The sequence below is a fragment of the Mastomys coucha genome, unplaced genomic scaffold (genome assembly GCF_008632895.1).
Source record: "Mastomys coucha isolate ucsf_1 unplaced genomic scaffold, UCSF_Mcou_1 pScaffold5, whole genome shotgun sequence".
NCBI classification, from domain to species: Eukaryota; Metazoa; Chordata; class Mammalia; order Rodentia; family Muridae; genus Mastomys; species Mastomys coucha.
The window spans coordinates 69506114-69529888 of record NW_022196911.1 but is presented as its reverse complement, the minus strand read 5'-3'; the positions used below and the strand labels follow the sequence as shown (position 1 = coordinate 69529888).

General features: G+C 36.3%; 2 protein-coding genes across 2 annotated transcripts; both read left to right on the top strand.

Annotated features, from left to right (window-relative positions):
• The first annotated feature begins 1914 nt into the window (after positions 1-1914).
• LOC116077190 (olfactory receptor 1500-like) lies at positions 1915-4675 on the top strand. Its single transcript, XM_031351549.1, has 2 exons — positions 1915-2025; positions 3721-4675. The coding sequence occupies exon 2, from the start codon at positions 3737-3739 to the stop codon at positions 4673-4675; it is 939 nt and encodes a 312-aa protein (XP_031207409.1). The 5' UTR covers positions 1915-2025; positions 3721-3736.
• Positions 4676-11677: 7002 nt separating this feature from the next.
• Positions 11678-16587, top strand: LOC116077114 (olfactory receptor 1496). Its single transcript, XM_031351445.1, has 2 exons — positions 11678-11772; positions 15571-16587. The coding sequence occupies exon 2, from the start codon at positions 15591-15593 to the stop codon at positions 16527-16529; it is 939 nt and encodes a 312-aa protein (XP_031207305.1). The 5' UTR covers positions 11678-11772; positions 15571-15590; the 3' UTR covers positions 16530-16587.
• Positions 16588-23775: the final 7188 nt, after the last annotated feature.

Sequence of the window (23775 nt, the reverse complement as noted above, 5' to 3'; positions counted from 1 at the left end):
CCTCCAACAAGGCCACTCCTCCTAATAGTGCCACTCCATATAGTCTAAATATGCCAACAAATTAATTAATGGGGTACAAGATATACATACTCATTTAAACAACTAAAATCACATAGTCCAAAATATGAATAGTTTAGTCCTTTTTCTTGTTCTTTGATACACCATGATAGATGTGTTTAACTTTCACAACTTAAAAATACATTGAACTTAAGCTGGGAGGTGGTGGCGCATGCCTTTAATTCCAACACTTGGGAGGCAGAAGCAGGCAGATTTCTGAATTCGAGGCCAGCCTGGTCTACAGAGCGAGTTCCAGGATAGCTAGGGCTACACAGAGAAACCCTTTCTCAAACTACCCCCCCTGCAAAACAAAACAAAACAAAACAAAAAAATACCAACCAACCAACCAACCAACCAAATAAACAAACAAAAAACAGAATACAGGAAGAACAACCCACAAAACACAAGAAACTCAAGAAGAAGGAAGACCAAAATGTGGACATTTCATTCCTTCTTAAAAGGGGGAACAAAATACCCACGGAAGGAGTTGCAGAGACTAACTATGGAGCAGAGACTGAAGGAAGGACAAGCCAGCCTAATATAGCTATCTCCTGAGAGGCTCTGACAGTACCTGACTAACACAGATCTAGAGGCTCACAGCCATCCATTGAACTGAGTACAGGGTCCCCAATGAAGGAGTTAGAGAAAGGACCAAAGGGTCTGAAGGATTTGCAGCCCTTTAGGACAAACAACAATATGAACTAACTAGTACCCTCAGAGCTCCCGGGGACTCAACCACCAACCAAGGACTATACATGGTGGGACTGATTGTTCTGGCAGCATGTGTATAGTAGAGGATTGCAAAGTCGATCATCAATGGGAGGAGAGGCCCTTGGCCCTATGAAGGTTCTGTGCCCCAGTGTTGGGGAATGCCAGGGCCAATAAGTGGGAGAGGGTAGGGTGGCAAGCATGGGGAAGGGGGAGGCAACAGGAGTTTGTTCTTGTTGTTTTTGTTTGCTTGTTTGTTTTTTGTAGCAGAAACTGGGAAAGGAGAAATCATATGACATGTAAATAAAGAAAATATCTAATAAAAATGTCTAATAAAAAAAACAAAAAAATACATTGAACTTGATACACAGGAAAGGACAATTATTGAAATTTTTGGGAAAACAGCAAACAGAGAATTTGGAGTAAAATTAATGCCACAGAATAAAAACATTATAAAAGAAACAAGGTCTAAAGTTAATTCATCTTTTTCTAGGTCCCTAATACAAACACACACACACACACACACACACACACACTATAAATCAGTTGAAACTGAAGACAAATATCATAAGAGGTAAAAAAGTAAAACCAAAATGCTTATTTTTAAAGAGTAGTAAATAAGCCATTAGTCATGCTTAAAATGAAGAAAGTCTGCCCAACTCACAGAATAAGAAATTAAAGAAGAGCCATGCTATATATGCCAAGAAAATTTAGAGTAATGAAAGAATGCTCTGAGCAACTACATTCCCACAAATTGATAGTCTAGCTCAAAATAGCATTTATATTACATCAGTGGTTTTTAAATAGCTTGGCTATAGTTTATGAAAACTTAGGTTGGTTTACACATAAATCCTGTTCATTTCATAAACATTCAACGGCTAAGTATGCATCTGACTTTCTCTTTATACATTCCCTCTAAGTATATTAAGAACTGATCATTTACTATCATCTGCCCCACCTCAGGGCTTTGACAAATTGGTCCTATATAGGTCTTGGGTAATTGCACAAGACAGGGATTCCTCTGGGATGCAGAGCCCTTTGGGTCCATAGATAGCTAGAAGGGGCCATGTAAGAAGATGTTGAGTGCAGAGGATGTTCTTTCCTGTTCTTATAATGAATAAAGGTGATCGGGATCTGAAGCGGGAATTGTGATACACCTTCAGTCATTCTTAATAAATTTTCAGGAGATACCTTGCTGTTCTCCCAACTACCGATCTTGCACTTCCAGTTTTATGATAACGTGACATACATTTTTTTCAGGTATTATATTATTCTTTGCCATTTTTTTACTTTGCAACATGTAGAAATATTTTAGAAATACTTTCTTCCATTGTTACACTAATAAGCATTTTGGTAATCATGGGGTTTATTACAATTACTACAGGGCATTTTTTCCCATTTCAACCTAATAACAACTCTTTAGGGTATGGGCAATGCTAGAATGCTTAAGTCTTCTTTTAGTAAGTCTTTAGATTTGGAAATTAGTAAACTTTGAAAAGATCTTCTACCCAAAAGATTTCAAAAGCCTACAACTTCAAGTGCATATACTTGCTCATTACTGCAACCCATGCACTGGAGTATTCACATCACCTGAGTGTCCATTTATAAACTGAGTATAAGCTTGAAACAGAGTCAGTGTTTTTAGAGAATTCCAGGTGAGTTGCATGTATATTAACTGCTAGAATTATTTTATGGGACAGTTTTATCTGCCATCCAGGTAAAAATTGTGAATTTTACAACTGAAGAAGTTAAGTCCATTAGGTCAGCAGCAACAATCATCAAAAGTGATCCTTGCTTTGTAATCTCTTCATGTAAGCCTACATAAAGCATGGAAGCCCCAATCATTCACACAATACTAATAATTCTGAGATGCTAGGTGCACAATTTCTCTTATATTTTTGCAGTTCTTTGTTTTTCTATTATCTGCTTACATGAGGATTGTTATATTATGAAATGTCAGTTACTTCACTCTGATATAACCTTAATAACTAATTTGAATGTAAAAACATGGCAAAACATTTTCATTAAATACCAACAACTGTAATTTGACCAAATTTTCTTTTAAGACCTAGACCAGCTCCTATATAAACTGTCATTCTTGTTATGGATATCTGAACATGCAATCAAGAGAGGGATTAAAATTAACTGACATTTTAAAACACATTTATTGTATTTATTTTCCTACATCATTATCAATGGAATCATATCAATATAATATGGATATGAATATAGTGAAATCATATGACAAATAAAATATTTATCATTAGTATTATTTAAAAGAGCATTGCATTTTTCATACCTGAATATGTTTCATAAATACAAAATTGCATCTGTGCAGTTAATTACAGAGTATATACATGGTTCATATGAAAAGGTGAGTTCATAGTCTGAGAAAATTGAAGATGAATAATTGTTTGGATTTAATGTAAATTGCTTCCTTATACTTATGTATATGTCTCAGGCAGAAATGTAGGTAAGAGAAATGCCAATACTTTCTTTTCATATGACAAGCCATTAGATGTATAGAGTAAATACTAGAATAGGAGAACCTGCTAAGACACAATGCCTATAAAGACTGAATATATTTGGATCTAGAGTCTACAATTACTTTCATGAGAGTAAGATTAATTACTGTAGAGTATACACACACCACGTATGGCAAAAACCATGTCCCTTTTCATTGAAATGTGGATATGGATATTGGGAGGGGAGGAATCAGCAGAGTATATGGGGTTTGGTTTGTATGTTATCTTCGACCAAGGACAACTGAGGAAATAAATAGATCAAGGTTATTCCATGACATAGTGAGATAAAGAATATAAATTCAAAGAATGTGAAAAATATTGTAAACCCTTTTCTAAATAAACAAATGAGACAAAAGAGTGATATTGATCTATGATATCATACAGGCTCAACCACTGTGATTTTAAGAAAATCTAATTCTTTTTCTTAAAGTCATTGAAGGCAGATCATGACTGGAAACAACCAAACTTTGATCTTGGAGTTCTTCCTCCTGGGTCTGCCCATCCCATCAGAGTATGAGCTCTTGTTCTATACCTTCTTCCTGGTCATGTACCTCACCACTCTCCTAGGAAACCTGCTAATCATTCTCCTTGTTCAACTGGACTCCCATCTCCACACGCCCATGTACTTGTTTCTCAGCAATTTGTCCTTCTCTGATCTCTGCTTTTCCTCTGTCACAATACCCAAATTGCTTCAGAACATGCAGAGCAAAGTACCATCCATATCTTATGCAGATTGCCTGACACAGCTGTATTTCTTTCTGGTTTTTGGAGACATGGAGAGCTTTCTTCTTGTGGTCATGGCCTATGACCGCTATGTTGCCATTTGTTTTCCTTTACATTATACCAACATCATGAGCACCAAGCTCTGTGTTTCACTAGTGGTACTACTGTGGATGCTGACTATATTCCATGCCATGCTGCATACCCTACTCACGACTAGATTGTCTTTCTGTGAGAAGAATGTGATTCTGCACTTTTTTTGTGACCTACCAGCTCTTCTGAAGTTGTCCTGCTCAGACACTTATGTTAATCAATTGATGATATTTATCATGGGAGGGATCATCAGTATTATTCCATTCCTACTCATTGGTATGTCCTATGTAAGGATTTTCTTCTCCATTCTCAAGGTTCCATCTACCCAGGGCATCCACAAGGTCTTCTCCACCTGTGGATCTCATCTGTCTGTGGTGTCTCTGTTCTATGGGACAATTATTGGTCTATATTTATGTCCATCAGCTAATAATTCTACTGTGAAGAAAACTGCCATGGCTCTGATGTATACATTGGTGACTCCCATGCTGAATCCCTTTATCTACAGCCTTAGGAACAGAGACATAAAGAGGGCCCTAATACGAGTTATCTGTAGTAGGAAAATCTCTCTGTAATGGTAGCACTGTCATATAATTTGTCATATAATGGGACTGTCATATAATTTGATCTAATAAATGTGCTTATATTAATATTTTATAGCAGGTATTTCATCATAGTACCTACAAAGAATGGCATGCTATATAACTGTTCAATATATGAAAGAGAAAAGGTTCAGTCAAGTAGTGAAAGTAGGAAAGATTATGTTTAATATCTAGCTACAACTTCCTCCTTTCCTTGCATAACAATTCTGGACATGCATTGTGGATGAGGTATTGCCTAATATGATCTCTGTTCCTCTTATGTTGCTACAAAATTTTATCATGTTACCCTGATTTCTGTGTTCATTTATACATCAGCTAAAATAGTTATGTAATGAATTTATGACACTGGAAAACAATAAAACTAGTGTGCTTCTTCTAGTCATTCCTACAGGTTCCCCAATACTGATTTTGACATTATTTTCTCTTTTAACCTCCCATGTGTTTTCCTACCCATATTATAGTTTCTGATTAGTTTTGACCCTAAACAAATTTGTTGGAATTATTTTGTACAATTGTCACTTACTTTGTAAAACATCTGTTTCTAATGGATAGATTTTTTTTTATTCTTGTGACAATCTCAAGGAGATAAAGAAGATTCTATTTCACAGACTGGAGAAAGTGAATTGTAGTGACTTCCCAGCTCACATGGAGGAGCAATGGGTGAGCTCGTATGAGATTATACACTAATTCCATTCTTTTCTCTTATTTCTGTAAAAAGAAAATGTTTTCTTTATTCTTTAATATTCTTTGTTTCACTACATCATAGAATAACCTTGTTCTATTTACTTTTTAGTTGTCCTTGGTAGGTGATGGCACACAAATCTAGTCCTTTATATTTGCTGACCCCTCCTCCCCACAAACATCATCTCCATGTGAAGACGATCATGCCTTTAAGGGCTTCTCACTGCCTGGGGAATATTCCCACTTGAGCTTCTGTGTAAGCATCAGTAGGAACATGCACACATTTAGCTCTTCTGTTTACACACAGTCTTCTCTTTGTATTTTATCCTGTTTTTGAAATATGATGTAATCTCCCACTCAGTGATCTACATAAGCCCTTCTACACACACATACATACACACATTTACAAAAGTGGGCACTATATCATAGAATTTTGAATTATACCTTTTTATGGAATATTGTTTTAAAATATTAGTATTGTAATTCTCATGTAGTTAAGGTTGCACCTGTTGTTTCCATAGCTAAACTCTGAAATCCCACTGTCACTGTAAAACAGATTCATAAGCAACATGACAGACAATGTGTAAATCAAGTGTGTTTCCTTCTCATGTAAAAAATAAAATTCAAAAGACAGATATAGATTCTATATTCAATATTAATGAAATTACGTTCAATAGCTATAGAAAGGAAACAAGAGCTCTGCTGAACAGTACAAAGAAATACCACAGTGAAAAATATAGCCTAGAATGTATATATGTTTAAATATATTAAAAAATGTTAACTGACACATAAAATCATAAATAATACAGTGTGATGTATACCATATGTAATGTAGAAGATAGTCTGTGTGAGAGTGGAAGTTGTTTAAAGAGAAGAGAAGGAGGTAAAGAACAAGAGAGGTTAACAGAAGACTAGAACAAAGAAGTTAGAAATCAAGCCTGGTGTGATTATATGCCTATGATCCCAGCACAAATGCAGCTTGGGCAGAAGCATCAATGTAAATGTGAATTCATCCTGGGCTGCATAGTGTGACCCTATCAGATCAGCTTCAATGCACAATGAGAGCCCTATGAAATTATCCTAGCTTGCTATAAAATGTGATCCTGTGAGATCTGCTTTGCTGCACAGTGAGATCCTGTTTGGTCAGCCTGAGGTGCATAGTGAGACCCTTTGGGAAATGGAACTCCCAAATACCAGTGTTGGGCCCGTGAAATATTGAGCATAAAGTTATTATATGAGTGAAAAATTATTCACCTAGGCACATAGAACCAGCACCATGCTGTAAGACAGTGTCTTGGAGACATATCAGGGAAGCAGTACCCATGAACTCTCAACCCTTTGATCTTTTTGAAATATAGTAGAAATTATGTTAGCTTAGAAAATGGCAATAGATTGTAACCCTCCTGGCTTGAGGGCTGATTCTTCAGACCCTGCCTGCCTCTCATAACCACACCTCTCTTCCCACCTCTTGCTATTTGCCATGCCTCGTTCCTGGTTCCAGTTACATCAGAAGTCCCACCTCCAGAGACCGAATAAGGAGCTGCTGATTGGGTTGGCATGATGACGAACTTGGGGGAGGGGTTTTGCCTCACCTATTCTACCTGTTGGCTTGTAACAAAGGGATTATTAAATGGAAGATGACTGGGTGATCACATCTCCTATTGTCTAATTTTTAAGGTGCCTTCCATGTGGGTAAGATATAATTATGGCTAGCCAATTTTCTCCTGACTCCATATTCCAGAAAACCATTTCCTATTGTTGCCGGTGGTCGGCAACAATAGATGGTTGCTGTGAGAGGGAGAATCAGGTTTTCCAGGGACTAGGTCTCTGATAAATTATATAATATTGAATGGTCACCCATAAAGACATGTACATATTAGCAACACTTGATGAACTCAGTACAGTGAGAGGGAGGAGGGAGAAAGATAGAAAGAGGGAGAGAGAGAGAGAATGAAAAATAATAATTAATCTTGATGTGTTTTCCTGGATTCAATTTGCAAGTATTTTATTGAATATTGTTGTTTCATTGCCCATTAGAGAAATCAGTTGAGCCTTTGTGTGGTTTAGGCATCAGAGTGACTGAGGTCTCACATAATGAGTTTGGCAGTTTTCTTTCTGTTTCTATTTTGTGGAATAATTTGAGGAGCATTAGTGTTAGCTTTTTCTTTGAAAGTCTGGTAGAATTCTGCACTATAACAATCTGGTCTTGGACTATTTATGTTGGGAGATTTTAATGACTACTTCTATTGCTTCTATTCCTTTAGTGATAATGGGCTATCTAAATAGTTTATCTGATCTTGATTTGACCTTGTTAAGTCATTTTCTGTCTAGAAAATCATCAACTTCTTTGAAATGTTCCAATTTTTTGGAGTATAGCTTTTTAATAAGACCTAATGATTCTTTGAATTGCCTCAGTATTAGTTGTTATGTCTCCCTTTTCATTACTGATTTTGTTTATTTGGGTACTGTCTCTCTCTTTTTTAGTTTGGCTAAAGTTTTGTCTATCTTCTTAATTTTCTCACAGAACCAGTGTTTAGTTTTGTTGATTCTTTGTATTGTTTTCATTGTTTCTAATTGATCAATTTCACCCCTGATTTTGATTATTTCCTGTCTTCTACTCCTCTTTAATGTGCTTGTTTCTTTTTTCTAGAGCTTTCAGGTATACTTTTAAATTGCTGATATTAGAAATTTCTAATTTCTTTATGGAGGCATTTAGTGCTATGAACTTTCCTCTTAGCAGTATTTTCATTGTGTCCTATAAATTTGGATGCACTGTGTTTTCATTTTCATTGAATTTTAGAAAGTCTTTCATTTCTTTCTTTCTCTCTTCCCTGACCATTGAATAAAGAGTTATTCGATTTCTAGGAATGCGTAGGATTTCTAATGCTTATGTTGTTGAACTTCACGTTTAGTCCATGATGGTCTGATAAGATCTAAGGCATCATTTCAATTTTCTTATATTTGTTGAGGCTTGCTTTGTGAAAAAATATATGCTCAATTTTGGAGAAGTATCCATGAGATGCTGAGAAGACACATTCCTTTGTATTTGGATGAAATAGTCTATAAATGTCTCTTTAGTCAATTTGATTCATAATTTCTGTTAGTTTCCTTAATTCTCTGTTGGATTTTTTCTGGAAGTCCTGCCAGTTGGTGAGAGTGAGGTTCTGACATTTCTCATTATGAATGTGAGGGCTTTTGTGTGCAATTTAAGCTTTTCAATGTTTCTTTTACAAATGTGAGTGTCCTTGTGTTTGGGGCATAGATGTTCAAAATTGAGATATTATCTTGGTCAATTTTTCTTTTGATGAGTATGATGTGTCTATTTTACTTAATTTTGGTTGAAAATCTAATTAGAATAGCTGCTACAGGTTGTTTCTTGGGTCTGTTTGCTTGTAAAACTTTTTTCTAGCCCTTTACTCTGAGGTAATGTCTATCTTTATTCCTGAGGTATTTTTCATGTATACAGCAGAATGATGGATGCAGAAATGGGAAGCAGAGCACTGGGGTAAAAATGGTGTTGAGTAGATGGCTAGCAAAGTAAGTGTAGATAAAAATGTCCTAATGAATCAAACTACCTTGTAGACTCATGTAAGTATGAATAACTTTTCATTTAAATTGAGCTAAAATTAAAATGGCAATTAACCCTTTTAATATATAATTACCATATGACTAGATACATATATACAATAATTCAAACAAATAGTTTCACATTGATATTCAGAGAAATGCTTCTTATCTTTGTCCCTAAGTGGAAAGAACCATCAACAAATTATTATACATTGCATGATAATTATTATTAACCATGGCATATCTGCACAATGATATACTGTTCAACAAAAAAGTCAATCATTGCCACATAGAACTATATAGACATACCCTAAAACATGCTAATAGAAAGAAGCAAGCTCTGAAGTAAAGTGGAAATTTCTAGTTTCTTTGGAGACTCATTTGTATTATGTGATGTTTTTCTGGAAAATGTCTTTTGAAAGGTTTTTGCTGAACCAGACATGTGGGAGGATGTTTTGCTGAGAAAAGACATGTGAGGTTTTTTTTTTTTGATTTTTGATTTTTAGTTGTTGTTGTTGTTGTTATTGATTTTGGAAATAGCCTGGGACAAAAGGCTTGTGATGTTTTGTTAGAGCAGACACTTGAGAGAACATGAGATGTTTGGAAAGGTTATAAATATAAAACAACACTCAGTGGATGCTTCAGTGTGATATTGGTATGTCATATCATTCTTTGTTGGTCATTCTTGGATTTTGCTGGTGCTGGTTTTCACTGACTACACTGTGTGGCACTCGCTTGTCTTACCATTCTTTGCTGGCCATCGTTTGTCATGACCTTATAAAGAGAAATGTGCCAAAGAGTTTCTTGTGTTGTTTTGGCAGCTTCTTGTGGCTTCTATGAACTCAGCCAATTGGCAGAGCCTTGAAGCTTTCTTCTGGATCAACCTAATGTTGCTGATTCATGAATGGTGTTTATGAGTGGAATAAGTTGTCACTGATGTTTGGTGTGAACTGAACTGCTGATATCCTGATAACCCTGATTCAATTTGCTCCAAAGAACTATTTCTAAACAGGTACAAGTCCTCCTTTGCTCTATTAACCTTTGCATTCCACTACCTCTGGAGGGTAGTGGGCTAGAGAGGAGGTTAAAGTATTTGAGAACACTTATAAAAGTGCATTTTGAAGGACATAAGCATACAATGAAGAGCTTATATTCAAATGAAATATCAGCATAGCAAAACCTCTAAGAGCATAAAGTAGAATGGAAGTTTCTATAGATGGTTGGAGGTGACAGTATGTGTGAATGGGCACAGGAATCCTTTGGGAGGATATGGGTTTGAAACTGCAATGCAAATGCTTTGAATAACATTGAAAATAATATAGTGATTTAGCCATACTTATATAAGTGAAGTTCACAGTTTGTAGGAGTGACCCAGTTGGAACTTGAGTCTACCATCCAATCACTTTTGTTTCTCATGTTAACTAAAACTCTGAGTAGATGGTATCATTCTTTGTGGGTAATTAAAACTAATTTATGGGCAAGCAAAATTTGGTTGTTCTATACAGCCTGTGCAGTCAGTACTGTGTCCAAAGATCTGAATTCATTCTTAGATCACACTTCCTATTTCCATATTTACAAACAGAAGTTAATCAACAAAAAAATAATTGAAAAAAAAGTTAATCATCTCTAAAAACCCAAATAAAGATTAGATAAAGAGTTATATTACCTGGGGTTGAATATTTGCATTTCATTATAATGTATAGAACTTCATAAACCAATGACTGCCAAGATTAGGAAATTATAATGAAGGAAGGAATTACAAATGCCATCTAGGGCCTTGTGACCAATGTTAAATGCATACAACATGGAAGTATAAAGTTATGTCACATACATGGTGAAGGGTTGGACAATGGTGACAGGGGTACAATTAATATTTTTATAGAGAGATAAGAAGGCAAAATAAACAGGCATGAAAACATGGGCTGCTTTTCTATTTTCTTGACAAAGCCTTAAACATGCCATCTGCTTGCCATATTCTTGTTTTATTTTTCACAGAATTCCATACATAGATAGTTGGGTGATGATGTTTAAATTTTTCAAGAAGGTATATATCTGCCCAAAGTCCCACTGCAGATAGTCTGTCATGTTGTCCTTGGAAGCTTCCCAGAGTGCGGGGTTTTCTATGGTCTCATTGTGCTTAAAAACTATTGTTGGATTGGCTGGAAAGATGTCTTGGCAGTTAAAGGCTAGGCTCACAGCCAAAAATATAAAAAGTATTGAAAAATTTTTGTTGTGTGAAATACTTTGAGTCATTATAACCAGAAAATTCTCAATAATGTGGGGTGTTTTACAGTTACACTTTTTGCTTTCCCTTCTAAGTTTGCTTAAGTTGATGGAAGCCAGGCAGATTACTTGAACAGGGAAACTATATGCATATTTTCATGCTTTTTGGCTTTCTTGTTGCTGCTATTCATGTATTAGTTTTGTTTGCTGCTGTAATTTAAATTCTACATTTTATTAAGTGTAGCAAATAGTGATCAGTGACCAAAAATTACTTTCCACTAGAGATCTCTGAGATAAATTGGCCTCAGAAAGGTGTTGGATAGTTATTATGTCTTTAATGAGTCATATAGGTTCGAGACTCCTCTGGGATGCAGGACACTAAGGCTTAGCAATGGCAGCAGGGAGATGCAGATAGAATTGGTACATAGAGGTGGTGAGTACAGAGTCTGCAAGGTCCTGTGTCTGCAAATAAAATGAAGGGGAGCAGTTTCCTGAAGCAGAAACTGACTCAGATTTAGCAGAGCTTCACATACTAAAGAAAGTAAGCAGTTGTCTTGCTGTCAATTGGAATTCCTGTGTTATTTATGACACTTTTCCAGGTATGATAACTTTCTTCTTGTCTCTGTCTTCCAAGACTTCCACATCCTGTGGTAGTATTTGTTTCATGGTCATCATGTATCCCAATCATATTGATACATTAATTCCAATGACTTATGCCATTTTTTCTCTATATAGCATTAGATTTCAACACAGGAACATCCCTGTGAGATAGAGTTCAGTGCTGTAGTGTGGAAGGGTTGTTTAGTATACTACTTTCACCTTTGGGGTCTTAAACTCTGAACTAGGTTTTCCTCAAGATAATGATTTCCTTTATGTGTTCATGTTCATAAATCTTTTTTTTCTTTTCCTTTCTTTTCCTTTCTTTTCTTCTCTTCCCCCCCTCTTTTTTTTTTACTGGTGATGTATGTGTTTGGTCCTAAGTGCAGTCTATCAAGAATGACATTGATATCATTTAAGTGTTCATTAAATGTACAATGAAATCTCAAAAAATTCAGTGCTTCTGCAGATTCCATACTTGCATGCAGGCACACAAAGTGTTAGAAACTTATCCCTTGTCATTTGAAGGCACTGTTTTATTTGAGATGTGTGGACTTAACATCTAAAAAAATTTCTGAAATCCATTGGTCCATCAGTTGTAATAGTTGCTGGTGGTTTCTCTGGTTCTGATCTTTTAAACGTTGCCTCCTTAAAAGAGTTACTGCTCAATTTCAGGGAAGGAGAAACTTAGGCATTGTGCCACCTGCCTGTCATCCTAGTGCTCAGGAGTCGGAGGAAGGTGTGTTACATGTTTGATGCCAGTCTGGGATATATAAGATCCTCTTAAATGGTGCAGGATTTTTTCCTATGTGTTTTCCCTCTTGCAATGCTACTCCACAATTTCTAAGTTTGTCTGTTTGGGAAGGTGCAAGTTGTCAGACTAGGGTGTAGCACCACAGAGAACATTGCTTAGATCTCTTGAAGTTTCTTCTGTTCTGTCAGCTTTAAGAGATGCAATAAAATCATTAGCCAGAGATATTCTTAGTTACAGAATGGTGTATGATGTATGTGTATGTGTGTATGTATATATGTATGCATTCGTGTGTGCTGTCTATCCATCCGTCCGTCTGTCTGTCTGTCTATATGTGTCTGTTTGTCTCTATCTCTGTCTCTGTCTCTCTCTGTGTGTGTGCGTGTGTGTGTGTGCATGCGTGTGCATCCAGGCATATCACTAGCATACAGATTGCCCAGTGTTAAAGACTGATAAGAACATTTGAAAAACTGCCTAGAACATTGTAGTCCCTGATAAGAGTACACACTATCTAGTTAACCATGTATTTAAGGCAGAAGATGCAACAATTTTATACACTTAAAAGTCTTTGGCCCTAATTCCTTAATCTGAATGCATGAAGCTAACTAACCATGTCATGAAGTGTTAGTTATGTTAGTCAAAGTCTAGAGATTTCAATAACTTTTTTAAGAGACTATCTACATAGCATCCAGGATTTTTCCAAATTAGCATTAGTGTTTAACCCATTTGATGTATAAATTCATTATCATGTACACTATAGACATTGAGGAATGATTCAAGTGAAAATTCCAAAGTAACTTGTTGCTTCTTCCTTTTTGAAATTCAAAAAATTTTCATTCTATCTATGGGCTACACAAATATCTATAATACCCTGTGGATTAAAAGATATATGTATTATTTTTAGTAACCAGTGCTGCTGAAGTTGTAAATGATTAACCCTAATACTTCAGAAGTACATTTGATCTCTTACAAACAGTATAGAGTTTAGAATTCATTGCTAAGTATTCAAGACTTTCTTTTAAAATGGGAATGTTTCTACTTTTGAATTTAAAGAAATCTGTGTTAGTTTGAGCAGCAAGTATCAAAAATTCACTCACCAAATTTATGTATCATGACTGGCACTGGCCCTACTTGGAGATTAAGAATGATTGTAAAGAACTGAATGTAGTAAAGGCACATGTTACCTTTCCTGAATATAGTTCACACTTGATGGAAGGATAGCTTAAAGGAGAATCAAAGTATTGATTGTTTGGTACATGTATATGTTGGTAGGGATCATGGCTGAATGTCTTAGGGTATAGTGAAAATAAATTTAGTTGAGTATGTGATAAGCAGTAAACCTGGCATAGGAGCGAAGATGAAGTAGGTGAAAACAGAAGGAGTAAGTGAGAGGCAAGAGAAGGAGGGAGTAACAGCTTCAAGCTATGGGACATGAATTGACTTACCACAGCACTGAATGATGACAGAAAAGCAGGTGGGACCATGTGAGATATATGACTAGCACCTGAGAGATAATGAGACAGCCTTGTGTGCCTGATAGTAGCTTTGTCCTTATCCTCAGAGTAAGAGTGGTAATTTGAAAAATGAATCAGAAAGCTGTGAAGGAACTCGTCTGTTAGAATGCCAAAATGTAAATGAATCATGATGAAGGAGAAGGTTCCAGAGACTGCTTCTGTATTCAAGAAAGACAATATATGATCCTCAAATATTAATATAATCTTACAGAAAGGAATAGATAAAACAGGATAATGAAAGAGAGTCTCTGAATATTATAAGGTTACAGTTTAATGTAAAAAAATCATGAATGGAATGAAGTTCACAAAGATTTGACTTAAACCTGATTTTCTTTTTTTTTTTTATACTATGGTAGACTGGAGAGGGAGGAGAATGAGGAATTCTTTGGGAAACAATACAGTGATTTTACTTGGAGCTTTTGAGCTTCTGATGTCTGTCATACATGCAATGGAAGTAAGATGATTAGTTAACAGTGGAGCAGAAAGCTGTATGTTACAGGGACATGCAGGTCTGAGTTTGAAATGGTAATATAACACACTGGACCATTTGAGATTTTATTGAAATTTATATAAAACTAAGATAACAAAGATTATACAAATTCTTTAATAACTTCAATATACAAAATAACATAGAACAAATTTCAAATGAACAAACTAGTTACCCAAGTTGAGCAGGAAGTAGGAGAGTAAAGCAATAATATATTAGTAGAAATATCACAGAACTTTCTGGAAAACAATAAAAGATAGAAAAGTGTAATAGATAACTTGGGAAAATCATTAAGGTTTTTTTAAGGTCCTGAAGTAAATCTATCAGTGCTCATAAAATGAAACAGAGCTGGCCTATTGAGAGCTACATGCTATTTAATAATTAGTCTTAATGATCTTGTTAATAATTATGTATTTTGATTTTTAGATTTGTTTAATGTGTATGAGTATTTTGGTCACATGTATACCCATGTACCAAATGTATGCCTGGTACCCTCAGGGTTCAGAACTGGATATTAGATTCCCTGGAACTGGAGTTATGGATGGATGTTTGCTACCATGTAGGTGTTGGGTGTTTTATTTATTTACATTTCAAATGTTTTCCCCTTTTCCATGTTTCCCCCTCGAAACCCTCAATTCCATTCCTCCTCCTCCTGCTTCTGTGAGTGTGTTTCTCTCACCCATCTACTCCCACCTCATCTACATTGGGGCATCAAGCCTTCACAGTACCAAGGGCTTCTCCTCACATTGATCCCTGACAAGGCCATCCTCTGCTACATATGTGACTGGAGCCATGGTTCCCACCATGTGTATTCTTTGGTTAGTGCTTTAGTCCCTGGGAGCTCTGGGGAGAGGGTCTGGTTGGTTGATATTGTTGTTCTTCCTATGTGGTTGCAAACCCTTACAGCTCCTTCAGTAATTTTTACAGACATTAGGATTTTTGACATTATAATCACTATGATGACTCTCACATTGATTTTTTTTGTAGAATATATGTCTTAGATAAATATCTATTTTAAAACTTAAGAGATCCTGATATTTTTTATTAGGATACTGGGGGAGAAGAATAATGAACAACAAAACTGTCATCACCCATTTCCTCCTCCTGGGTCTGCCCATTGCGCCAGAGCACCAGCACCTGTTCTATGCCTTGTTCCTGGCCATGTACCTCACCACTGTCCTGGGAAACCTGCTAATCATTGTCCTTGTTCAACTGGACTCCCATCTTCACACACCCATGTACCTGTTTCTCAGCAACTTGTCTTTCTCTGACCTCTGCTTTTCCTCTGTCACAATGCCCAAATTGCTGCAGAATATGCAGAGCCAGGACCCATCTATCCCATATGGAGGATGCCTGGCACAAACATACTTCTTTATGGTGTTTGGAGATATGGAGAGCTTCCTTCTTGTGGCTATGGCCTATGACCGCTATGTGGCCATCTGCTTTCCTCTGCATTACATCAGCATCATGAGTCCCAAACTCTGTGTTGGTCTAATGCTGCTATTGTGGATGCTAACAATATCCCATGCCATGATGCACACTCTGCTGGCAGCAAGACTGTCTTTTTGTGAGAATAATGTGGTCCTCAACTTTTTCTGTGACCTATTTGTTCTCCTAAAGCTGGCCTGCTCAGATACTTATGTTAATGAGTTGATGATATTTATCATGAGTTCCCTCCTCATTATTATTCCATTTTTCCTCATTGTCATGTCCTATGCAAGGATCATCACCTCCATTCTTAAGGTTCCATCTACTCAAGGCATCTACAAGGTGTTCTCCACCTGTGGTTCTCATCTGTCTGTAGTATCATTGTTCTATGGGACAATTATTGGTCTCTACTTATGTCCATCAGGTAATAATTCTACTGTACAGGAGACTGCCATGGCTATGATGTACACAGTGGTGACTCCCATGCTGAACCCCTTTATCTACAGCCTGAGGAATAGAGATATGAAGAGAGCCCTAATAAGAATTATCTGCAGTAAGAAAATCTCTCTGCAATGGTAGCTTTGGGATTTTAACCTAGTTTTATGCAATAAATGTATTGAGAGTAATATTTTGTATCAGATATTGTTCCTTATCATAGGACCTGCAAGGAAGAGCATGCTAAATGACCATACAATACATAAAAGAGAATTGTTCTGGTGGAGTAGTCAAAGTAAGAAAGATTGTCTTTGATATCTGTCTACAACTTCCTCTTAACCATGCATAAGAACCCTGGAAATCCATAGTGGTCAATGTACTGTCTAATATGATCACTGTACCTCTTAAGTAAATTATTATCATTTTTCCTGCCTTGCATGATTATTGATGTTTCAGTTAAAATCATTTAAGTAATGGATTTATTACACTCGATATCAATGATATGTATCTAACTCTCAACTTCCTTGTAAGGTTTTCCTATATTTGGACATATTTATTCTCCTAGCTCTTCTAATTCATTTCCAACTCATGTTAGCCTTTGTGTCTAGTCTTGTCCCTGAACCAGTTTGGGTAATTGTTTTGTATAATCATGTCACTTTTAAATTTTTATCCTAATATTTGAAATTGATTATTAACCAGGGACCTTTCAATTTTTTTTTACTTCTTTATGATAAGGGAAAGAATAAAACTAGAAGCTTTTAATGCCTCATGTATATTTATACTTCACTTTGTAAACCATCCATTTATAGTAGATGGCTTTGTTTACCCTGGTATGCTCTCAAGGAGGAAGAGAAGATTCTTTTTCACAGACTGAAGTATTTGAACTGCAATGTTCCATCCCACAGGGAGAGACAATGGGTGAGTGTGTATGAGATTACACATGAATTCCACCTTTTTGTATCATTTTAGTAAAATAAAGGCATTTTCCTTAACTTTATACTCTTTGCTTCCCTGTGGCATGTAATAACCCTGATCCATTTATTTCCTCAGATGTCTTTAGCAGGTGTTGACACAAAACCCAGTCCTGTATACTCTACTGACTCCTGAACCCCAAAACACATACATCAAGTCCATGAGAAGCCAATTATGCCTCTATTAATTCTCACTACTTGGGGAATTTCTTTACTTGAGTCTCTCTCTCATCTTCAATAGGAACATGCACACCTTGAATTCTTTCTGTTCCTACAGTCTTCTTTTTGTCATTTGTCTTTTTTTTTTCACTTATGATGTCATCCATCACCCAGTGATCCACGTAAGCAGTTCTATACTCACACACACACACATACACACACACACTTATACACACGTATATTTACAAAAGTGAATAATAGCTTGTAGAATTTTAAATTATGACTTTTTATTGAATATTGTTTAAAGATATTATTATTAGTAGTAGTAGTATTACTATTATTGTTCCTATGTAGTTAAGGTAGCATTAGCTGTTTTCATTGCTGAATTCTGAAATCCCATTATAATGGTATAAAATAATTATCAGGGACAAGACGGACAATATGTAAATTAAGCCACTTTCCTTCTTATGTGCTAGACAAAGTTTAAAAGACAGAGATTATTCTATATTCAATAGCTATGGCATTAGATGTAACAGCTATATGACAGAAGCAAAAACTGCTGAGCAATATAAAACAGTGTCACCATGTGAAAATATAGCTTAGAAGTTACATGCCTTTAAGCAGCTTTTAAAATTTTTAATTGGCCTGAGCTGAGGCTGATACATATGCAAATACTGATACTTTGACTTCACCTTTTCCAAATTTATCTCCTTGATCTCTTTCAGTTTTCTTACTCCTCTAGCTAGAAATTCAAGCACTATATTGAATAGATGTGGAGAAAGTGAACACACTTGTCTTGGTCCTGATTTTAGCTTTGGGGTTCTCTCCATCTAATTTGATGTTGGCTATAGGTTCACTGTAAATTTACTTTATTATATTTAGATATATTCCTGTGTCATTAATCTATCCAGGACTTATAAAAGACGATGAGATTCTTCTGTGATTTTTTTCTTTCATTTTATTTAAATGGTGGATTGTATTAATTGATTTTTCTATACCGAGCCCTGGGTCTCTGGGATGAAGCCTACTTGGTCATGATGGATGATCTTTTGACATGGTTTTTAGATTTAGTTTGTGTTGTTTGAGTATATCTGCATCAATTTATGTAAGGGAAATGGTGTTTAATTCTCTTTCTTGGTTGAATTTTTATGTGGTTTGGATATCAGTGACTGTGGCATCATTGTATGAATTTGGCAATGTTCCTTCTGTTTCTGTTTCTGTTTTGTGGAATAAGGAGTATTGTTGTTAGATCTCCTTGAAAATATGGTAAAGTTCTGAACTCAAACCTTCTGGCCCTGGGCTTTTTGGGAGTATAGGGGTGTTAAGAATCTTTTAATGACTGCTCTATTGCTTGTATTTTCTTAGGGTTTATAAATCTATTTAAGTTGTTTATCTGATCTTGACTTAATTTTGGTGAGTGGTGTGTATTGAGAAGTTTATCCATTTCTCTTAGTTTTTCACACTTTGTGGAGTACAGGTCCTTTAAGTATAATCTATTGTTTCTTTGTATTTTCTTAGAATCTGCTGTTATATCCCACTTCTGATTTGTTAATTAGGATATTCTCCCTCTCTGACTTCCAGCTAGTTGATGTTTATTTTCTCAAAGAACCAATTCTTTGTTTCACTGATCCTTTGTATTGCTCTCTTTGTTTCTGTTTTAAGGATTTCAGCCCTCAGTTGATTATGTATTTGGATGTGGTTGCTTCGTTTTTTTTTCTAAAATGCTGCTAACTTGCTAGCATGAGATTTCTCCAATATCTTTATGTAGGCACTTAGTGTTATAAACTTTCCTCTTAGTACTGCTTTCATTTTGTTTCATTCCATATTGCATCCCATAAGTTTGGGTATTGTATGTTTTCATTTTTATTGAATTCTAGGAAGTATTTTATTTCATTATTTCTGCCTTGACACAGAAGACATTCATTGGAGAGTTGCTGTGTTTCCATGAGTTTGTAGCCTTTCAGTTTTTTCTTTTGTTTCTATTTTTGTTGATATCCAGTTATAATCTATGGTGGTCTGATAAGGTACAGGGAGTTATTTCCATTTTCATGTATCTCTTGAGAATTGCTTTGTGATGAAGTATGTGCTGAATTTTGGAGAATGTTTCATGAGCTGCAGAGAAGAAGGTATATTCATTTTTTGTTTGAGTAAAAATGTTTTGTAGAAAGCTGTTAGGTCTATTTGATGCATAACATCTGATAGCTTCATGATTTCTGTTTAGCTTCTGTCTGGATGACTTGTCCATCTGAAAGACCCCCAGAACTGGGGAGATCCTTACTCAAGTCTTGGGACGACACGACCACCCAATGACTCACGAGAGACCGAACTTGCTGCAATCACATGAGGTTTATTGGGGATACCGGTACCGGGGTCGATCTCATGACCTTGCCAGTCAGAGGAGTTTGATCCGGAACACAAGAAGTGTGGGGTATTTAAAGGAAGCTGGGGTGGAGAGAGAGTTACCAAGGAAACAGAACATAAAAACAGTGGAAAATTTCTGAGGGACCCAACCCAAGGTATTCAGTTAGGGAGGGAAACATATTCATTCTAGGAACGTAATCTTCATCTATCGGTCGGCAGGGTGAAGAGTCTCATAAACCAGTAGACCTTCATTCTTAGTTCTGCCCTCATTGTGGATCATTCAGGAGGGGCAGGTACTGGGAACCAGAGCCCTGAGGCTCTGAGTTCCTGGAACTTGCTACTCCACCTTTTTGGCTTGTGGCAGGTTTTCCTTGCCCTCTAAGTAAAGGTTACACATTAATACATACATTTCTATTAAATGCCCTCATTTTAAATTCTAAGATTCTCCAGCCTTTCATTCCCCACTTCTTCTAGTAGATAGTTCTAATCATAGAGCTAAATATCAGTATCATTATATTTTAGATTTTCCTGGCCTAGCAAAGTATATTATTGTTGGCCTAACATTAGAATCTGAACAGCACTTATTCTTTCTCTAACAAAGGTGACTAATCTATTGAGCACACATGGGCCTATGGTTATTTAGTCTTTCTCTGAGCTTACTCATGGAGTCTCTAATGACTCGAGTGGTTTGCATAAAAGCAACATTCTCCTATATTTAAATCAATGGCAGTTTTTAACTCTCTATAAGTCTTATGCTGCAATATCATAGCGGATGTTCCTGTAGCTTCCCCTGCAGTCCCTAAGCACGGTTCCAACATAACTGCCAGGGAAACTCCTTAACTCTCTTCTATTGCCAGGCACTACCTTACTAGCTCTCAAGATTCCTAGCTTCTCTTCTTTCCTGTCCTTATCTCTAGCTCTCTGGCCTCTTTTTCCTTCTGACTCTCACACTAGACTCCATCTTCAAAGACTCTCTTTTAAACGTTCTGTCTCTTCACTATGCCCTTTCACAGTCTTTCTGTAACTTTCCTTTTTCTTTCTCCATTTAAAACACTTTCTCAGCCACCTGCACTAGTTTTCTTAAGGACTTATCCTGCATCTCTTCTATCTTTCATAGTCTTTCAACTCCACCAGAAATCCAGGAATGACTGAATAATAGAATATATGGGGAAGCATAACACAGCTTCCAGAAATATTGCCAATTATTAAGAGACTGGACAGCCCTTTAAAACGTTGGAGCATCAATCTTCAGCCTTCTGGCCCATGAATGTCTGACACAGGAACTTTAAGGACCAGCCTAATCTGTCTCGGCAGATATATGCTGTCCTAGGCCTGTGTGTCATTTTTTGGACAGTATCGTCTGCAGATGAAGAGGCAACTTTTGCCTAGTGGCTGTCTTGCCACAGCTGGAGCAGCTCAAATGATGCTCAGTTTCTTCTTTGATTCTGAGAAAGGGGTACTGTCAGTCGCAGACAGGTCTCTAGCCAGATGAATAAATAATATCAAATGCCATATTCTGTGGATTTCTGATGTTATTGAAAACCAACTATCTATGTAAAGTAATCTGTACTATTGTCTACGAACTACTCTCAGTTCTTTTTCTTGAAATCACTCTAATAAACTCAGAGCCATGAATTTGCTAATTTGGCCCTAAACTCACAGGTCTAAACATCTCAGATCTGTCTATATTAGCAGTAAAAAGGAACTGGTTCTAAGCCCTGTCGACTAGGGAAATACTGAAACCAGAAATCTCTTAAATGAATATAGAAAACTTCATCTTTTGGTCTTGAAGTATGTACAACAGAACTGTATTAGCTATACCTCACAGTCAATAAGAATATCATTGTACACTCAGTCTTAACAATAAATTCTCAATTTAAAAGCTCTTACTTATTTCTTGCATACCAATTTAAGATGAAAATGGTTTATAACACAAGCCTCAACTTTTACCAATCACTACTGCATATAGGATACAAAACTCAAAACTAATAATATAAGCACTAAAGCAAACTTTCTGAGAATAAGCTGTGTATCTGAAGAAATACTCAAATACCTGACTAAATTCTAGTCACATAATGTTTCCAGTTTAAATTACTCATGCACCAATTAAATCACTCTCAGTACAGGGTAAATAATATCAGAAGGTCATTTTACAAAAGATAACATTGATTTTGTACCAAATAGGAACATATGAATTTAACTCAGTAACAAATTATAAGGCTTTCTATAGCTATATAATTAAATCTGGCTATTTCTTCCCTATTTTAAATATAATCATTAACAACCCTTTCTAGCCCCAAAGCCCAGGGAACCGGGTAGACAACTCATCATAACTTCTTCAAGCTGAACGAGGGCATAGATATAAAAGAGGGGTGAGGAAGGAAAAACAGAATTAGTCTTCTGTGTCTTAACTGGATCAGGCTGAAGTTCAGAACACCAGGAGTTCAAGCAGGCAAGTTTAGCGAGTCTGATGAAGGGATTTACCAAGAGTATACATTTCTGCAACATATGAATCTCAAAACAAATTCAGTAAATGCTTCAAGCATCTTTTCTCAAAAACACAAAAACAAAACCCTTAATAATCAATACAAAGAAATCTACCTGGGTGGTATTTGGGTTCCCAGTGCCTCAAAATCTCCAACTAAGAAAAAACCTGTCCCCATTTCTGATATAAATGACAAGATAAAATTCCTTATTTTGCTAAATTCTATGAGTGCACGAATGGACGGGTGCATTTGACCAGGGACTAGCAGTGAAGGCATCTCCCACTGGCTTGCCCAATAATAGCCACAGCTGTTTCAGGTTTCTTTTTTAAGCTTGTTTACTCTAGGGGTAAAGGTGCTAACAGTTTAGCATTACTACTAGGCTTCGATAGAATTTGGATTATTTTTCTATTTACTTTTTATCTCCAAGGCAAACTAACTCTTTATTTGTCTCCAGACTGCTCATCAAATGTCTCTACTAGACTCCACACCTTTTTAATTCTTGTAATGTTAAGGCATTACCATAATTTAAACAAAACCCAGTTTTAAACATTCCATTTTCTTTAAAATCAATATCAAGGCATTACTATCACATTACAAAGCTTAGCTGCCAATTCTTATATATGAATGCATGACAGTGCAATTTTGAATTCATCAAAAAGACATCGTTTTAAATCTTTTCTCTGGTCCAGGCCTCACCCTTGGCCTCACTAAATTTATAAGGAGTAAGAATATTCTTGGGTTGGCTCATGCCAGGTGTTGTCACTTAATATGATTCCAACCCCGAGTTACCAATTTTAAGTTAATTCTCTATTACCAATATTACATGCAAAAAGCTGTTGTCCCCTTTAAGAGCGGCTCGTGCAGACACTCAGTCAGCCTCTACTAGCTCTTTTTTTTAACTGTGCTTAACTCCTGGCCGCAGCACAATGGCTTTTCAGTCTCTGCTGTACAAATTAAGATTGTCTTTTACTAACTAAATCAAAGTTTTAACCAATTTTTTTCTTCTTTAATATGAAACACAGAACAACAATCATTTATCTAAACAGCACCCACCACATGGCAAGCAGAGCATAACTCTCAAGGTTGTAATATTCAATCACCACAGTTTACAATGTACCAATTCAATAATTTTTAAACCGATGATAAAGACAGTATTTTAACCCAATTAATCTATTTTGTAAAAACCTACTTGGTTGTTCAGGGATCCAGCAACAGTCCCTGACTGCTGTGCCCTGCTCTCTGGCCACTCCTCACCTTGGAACCCATGTCAGCAGAGCCTAGGTACCTGCCTTGGGCTTCAAGGCAGCAGCTGTCCCTCCCGCAGACATGCCTCCTCCAGGGCCTTGTCCTTGTATAGTGTTGTGGACTCTGCCCAGTCCCCACTACTGTAGACCCAGTTAGCCAGGCATATCT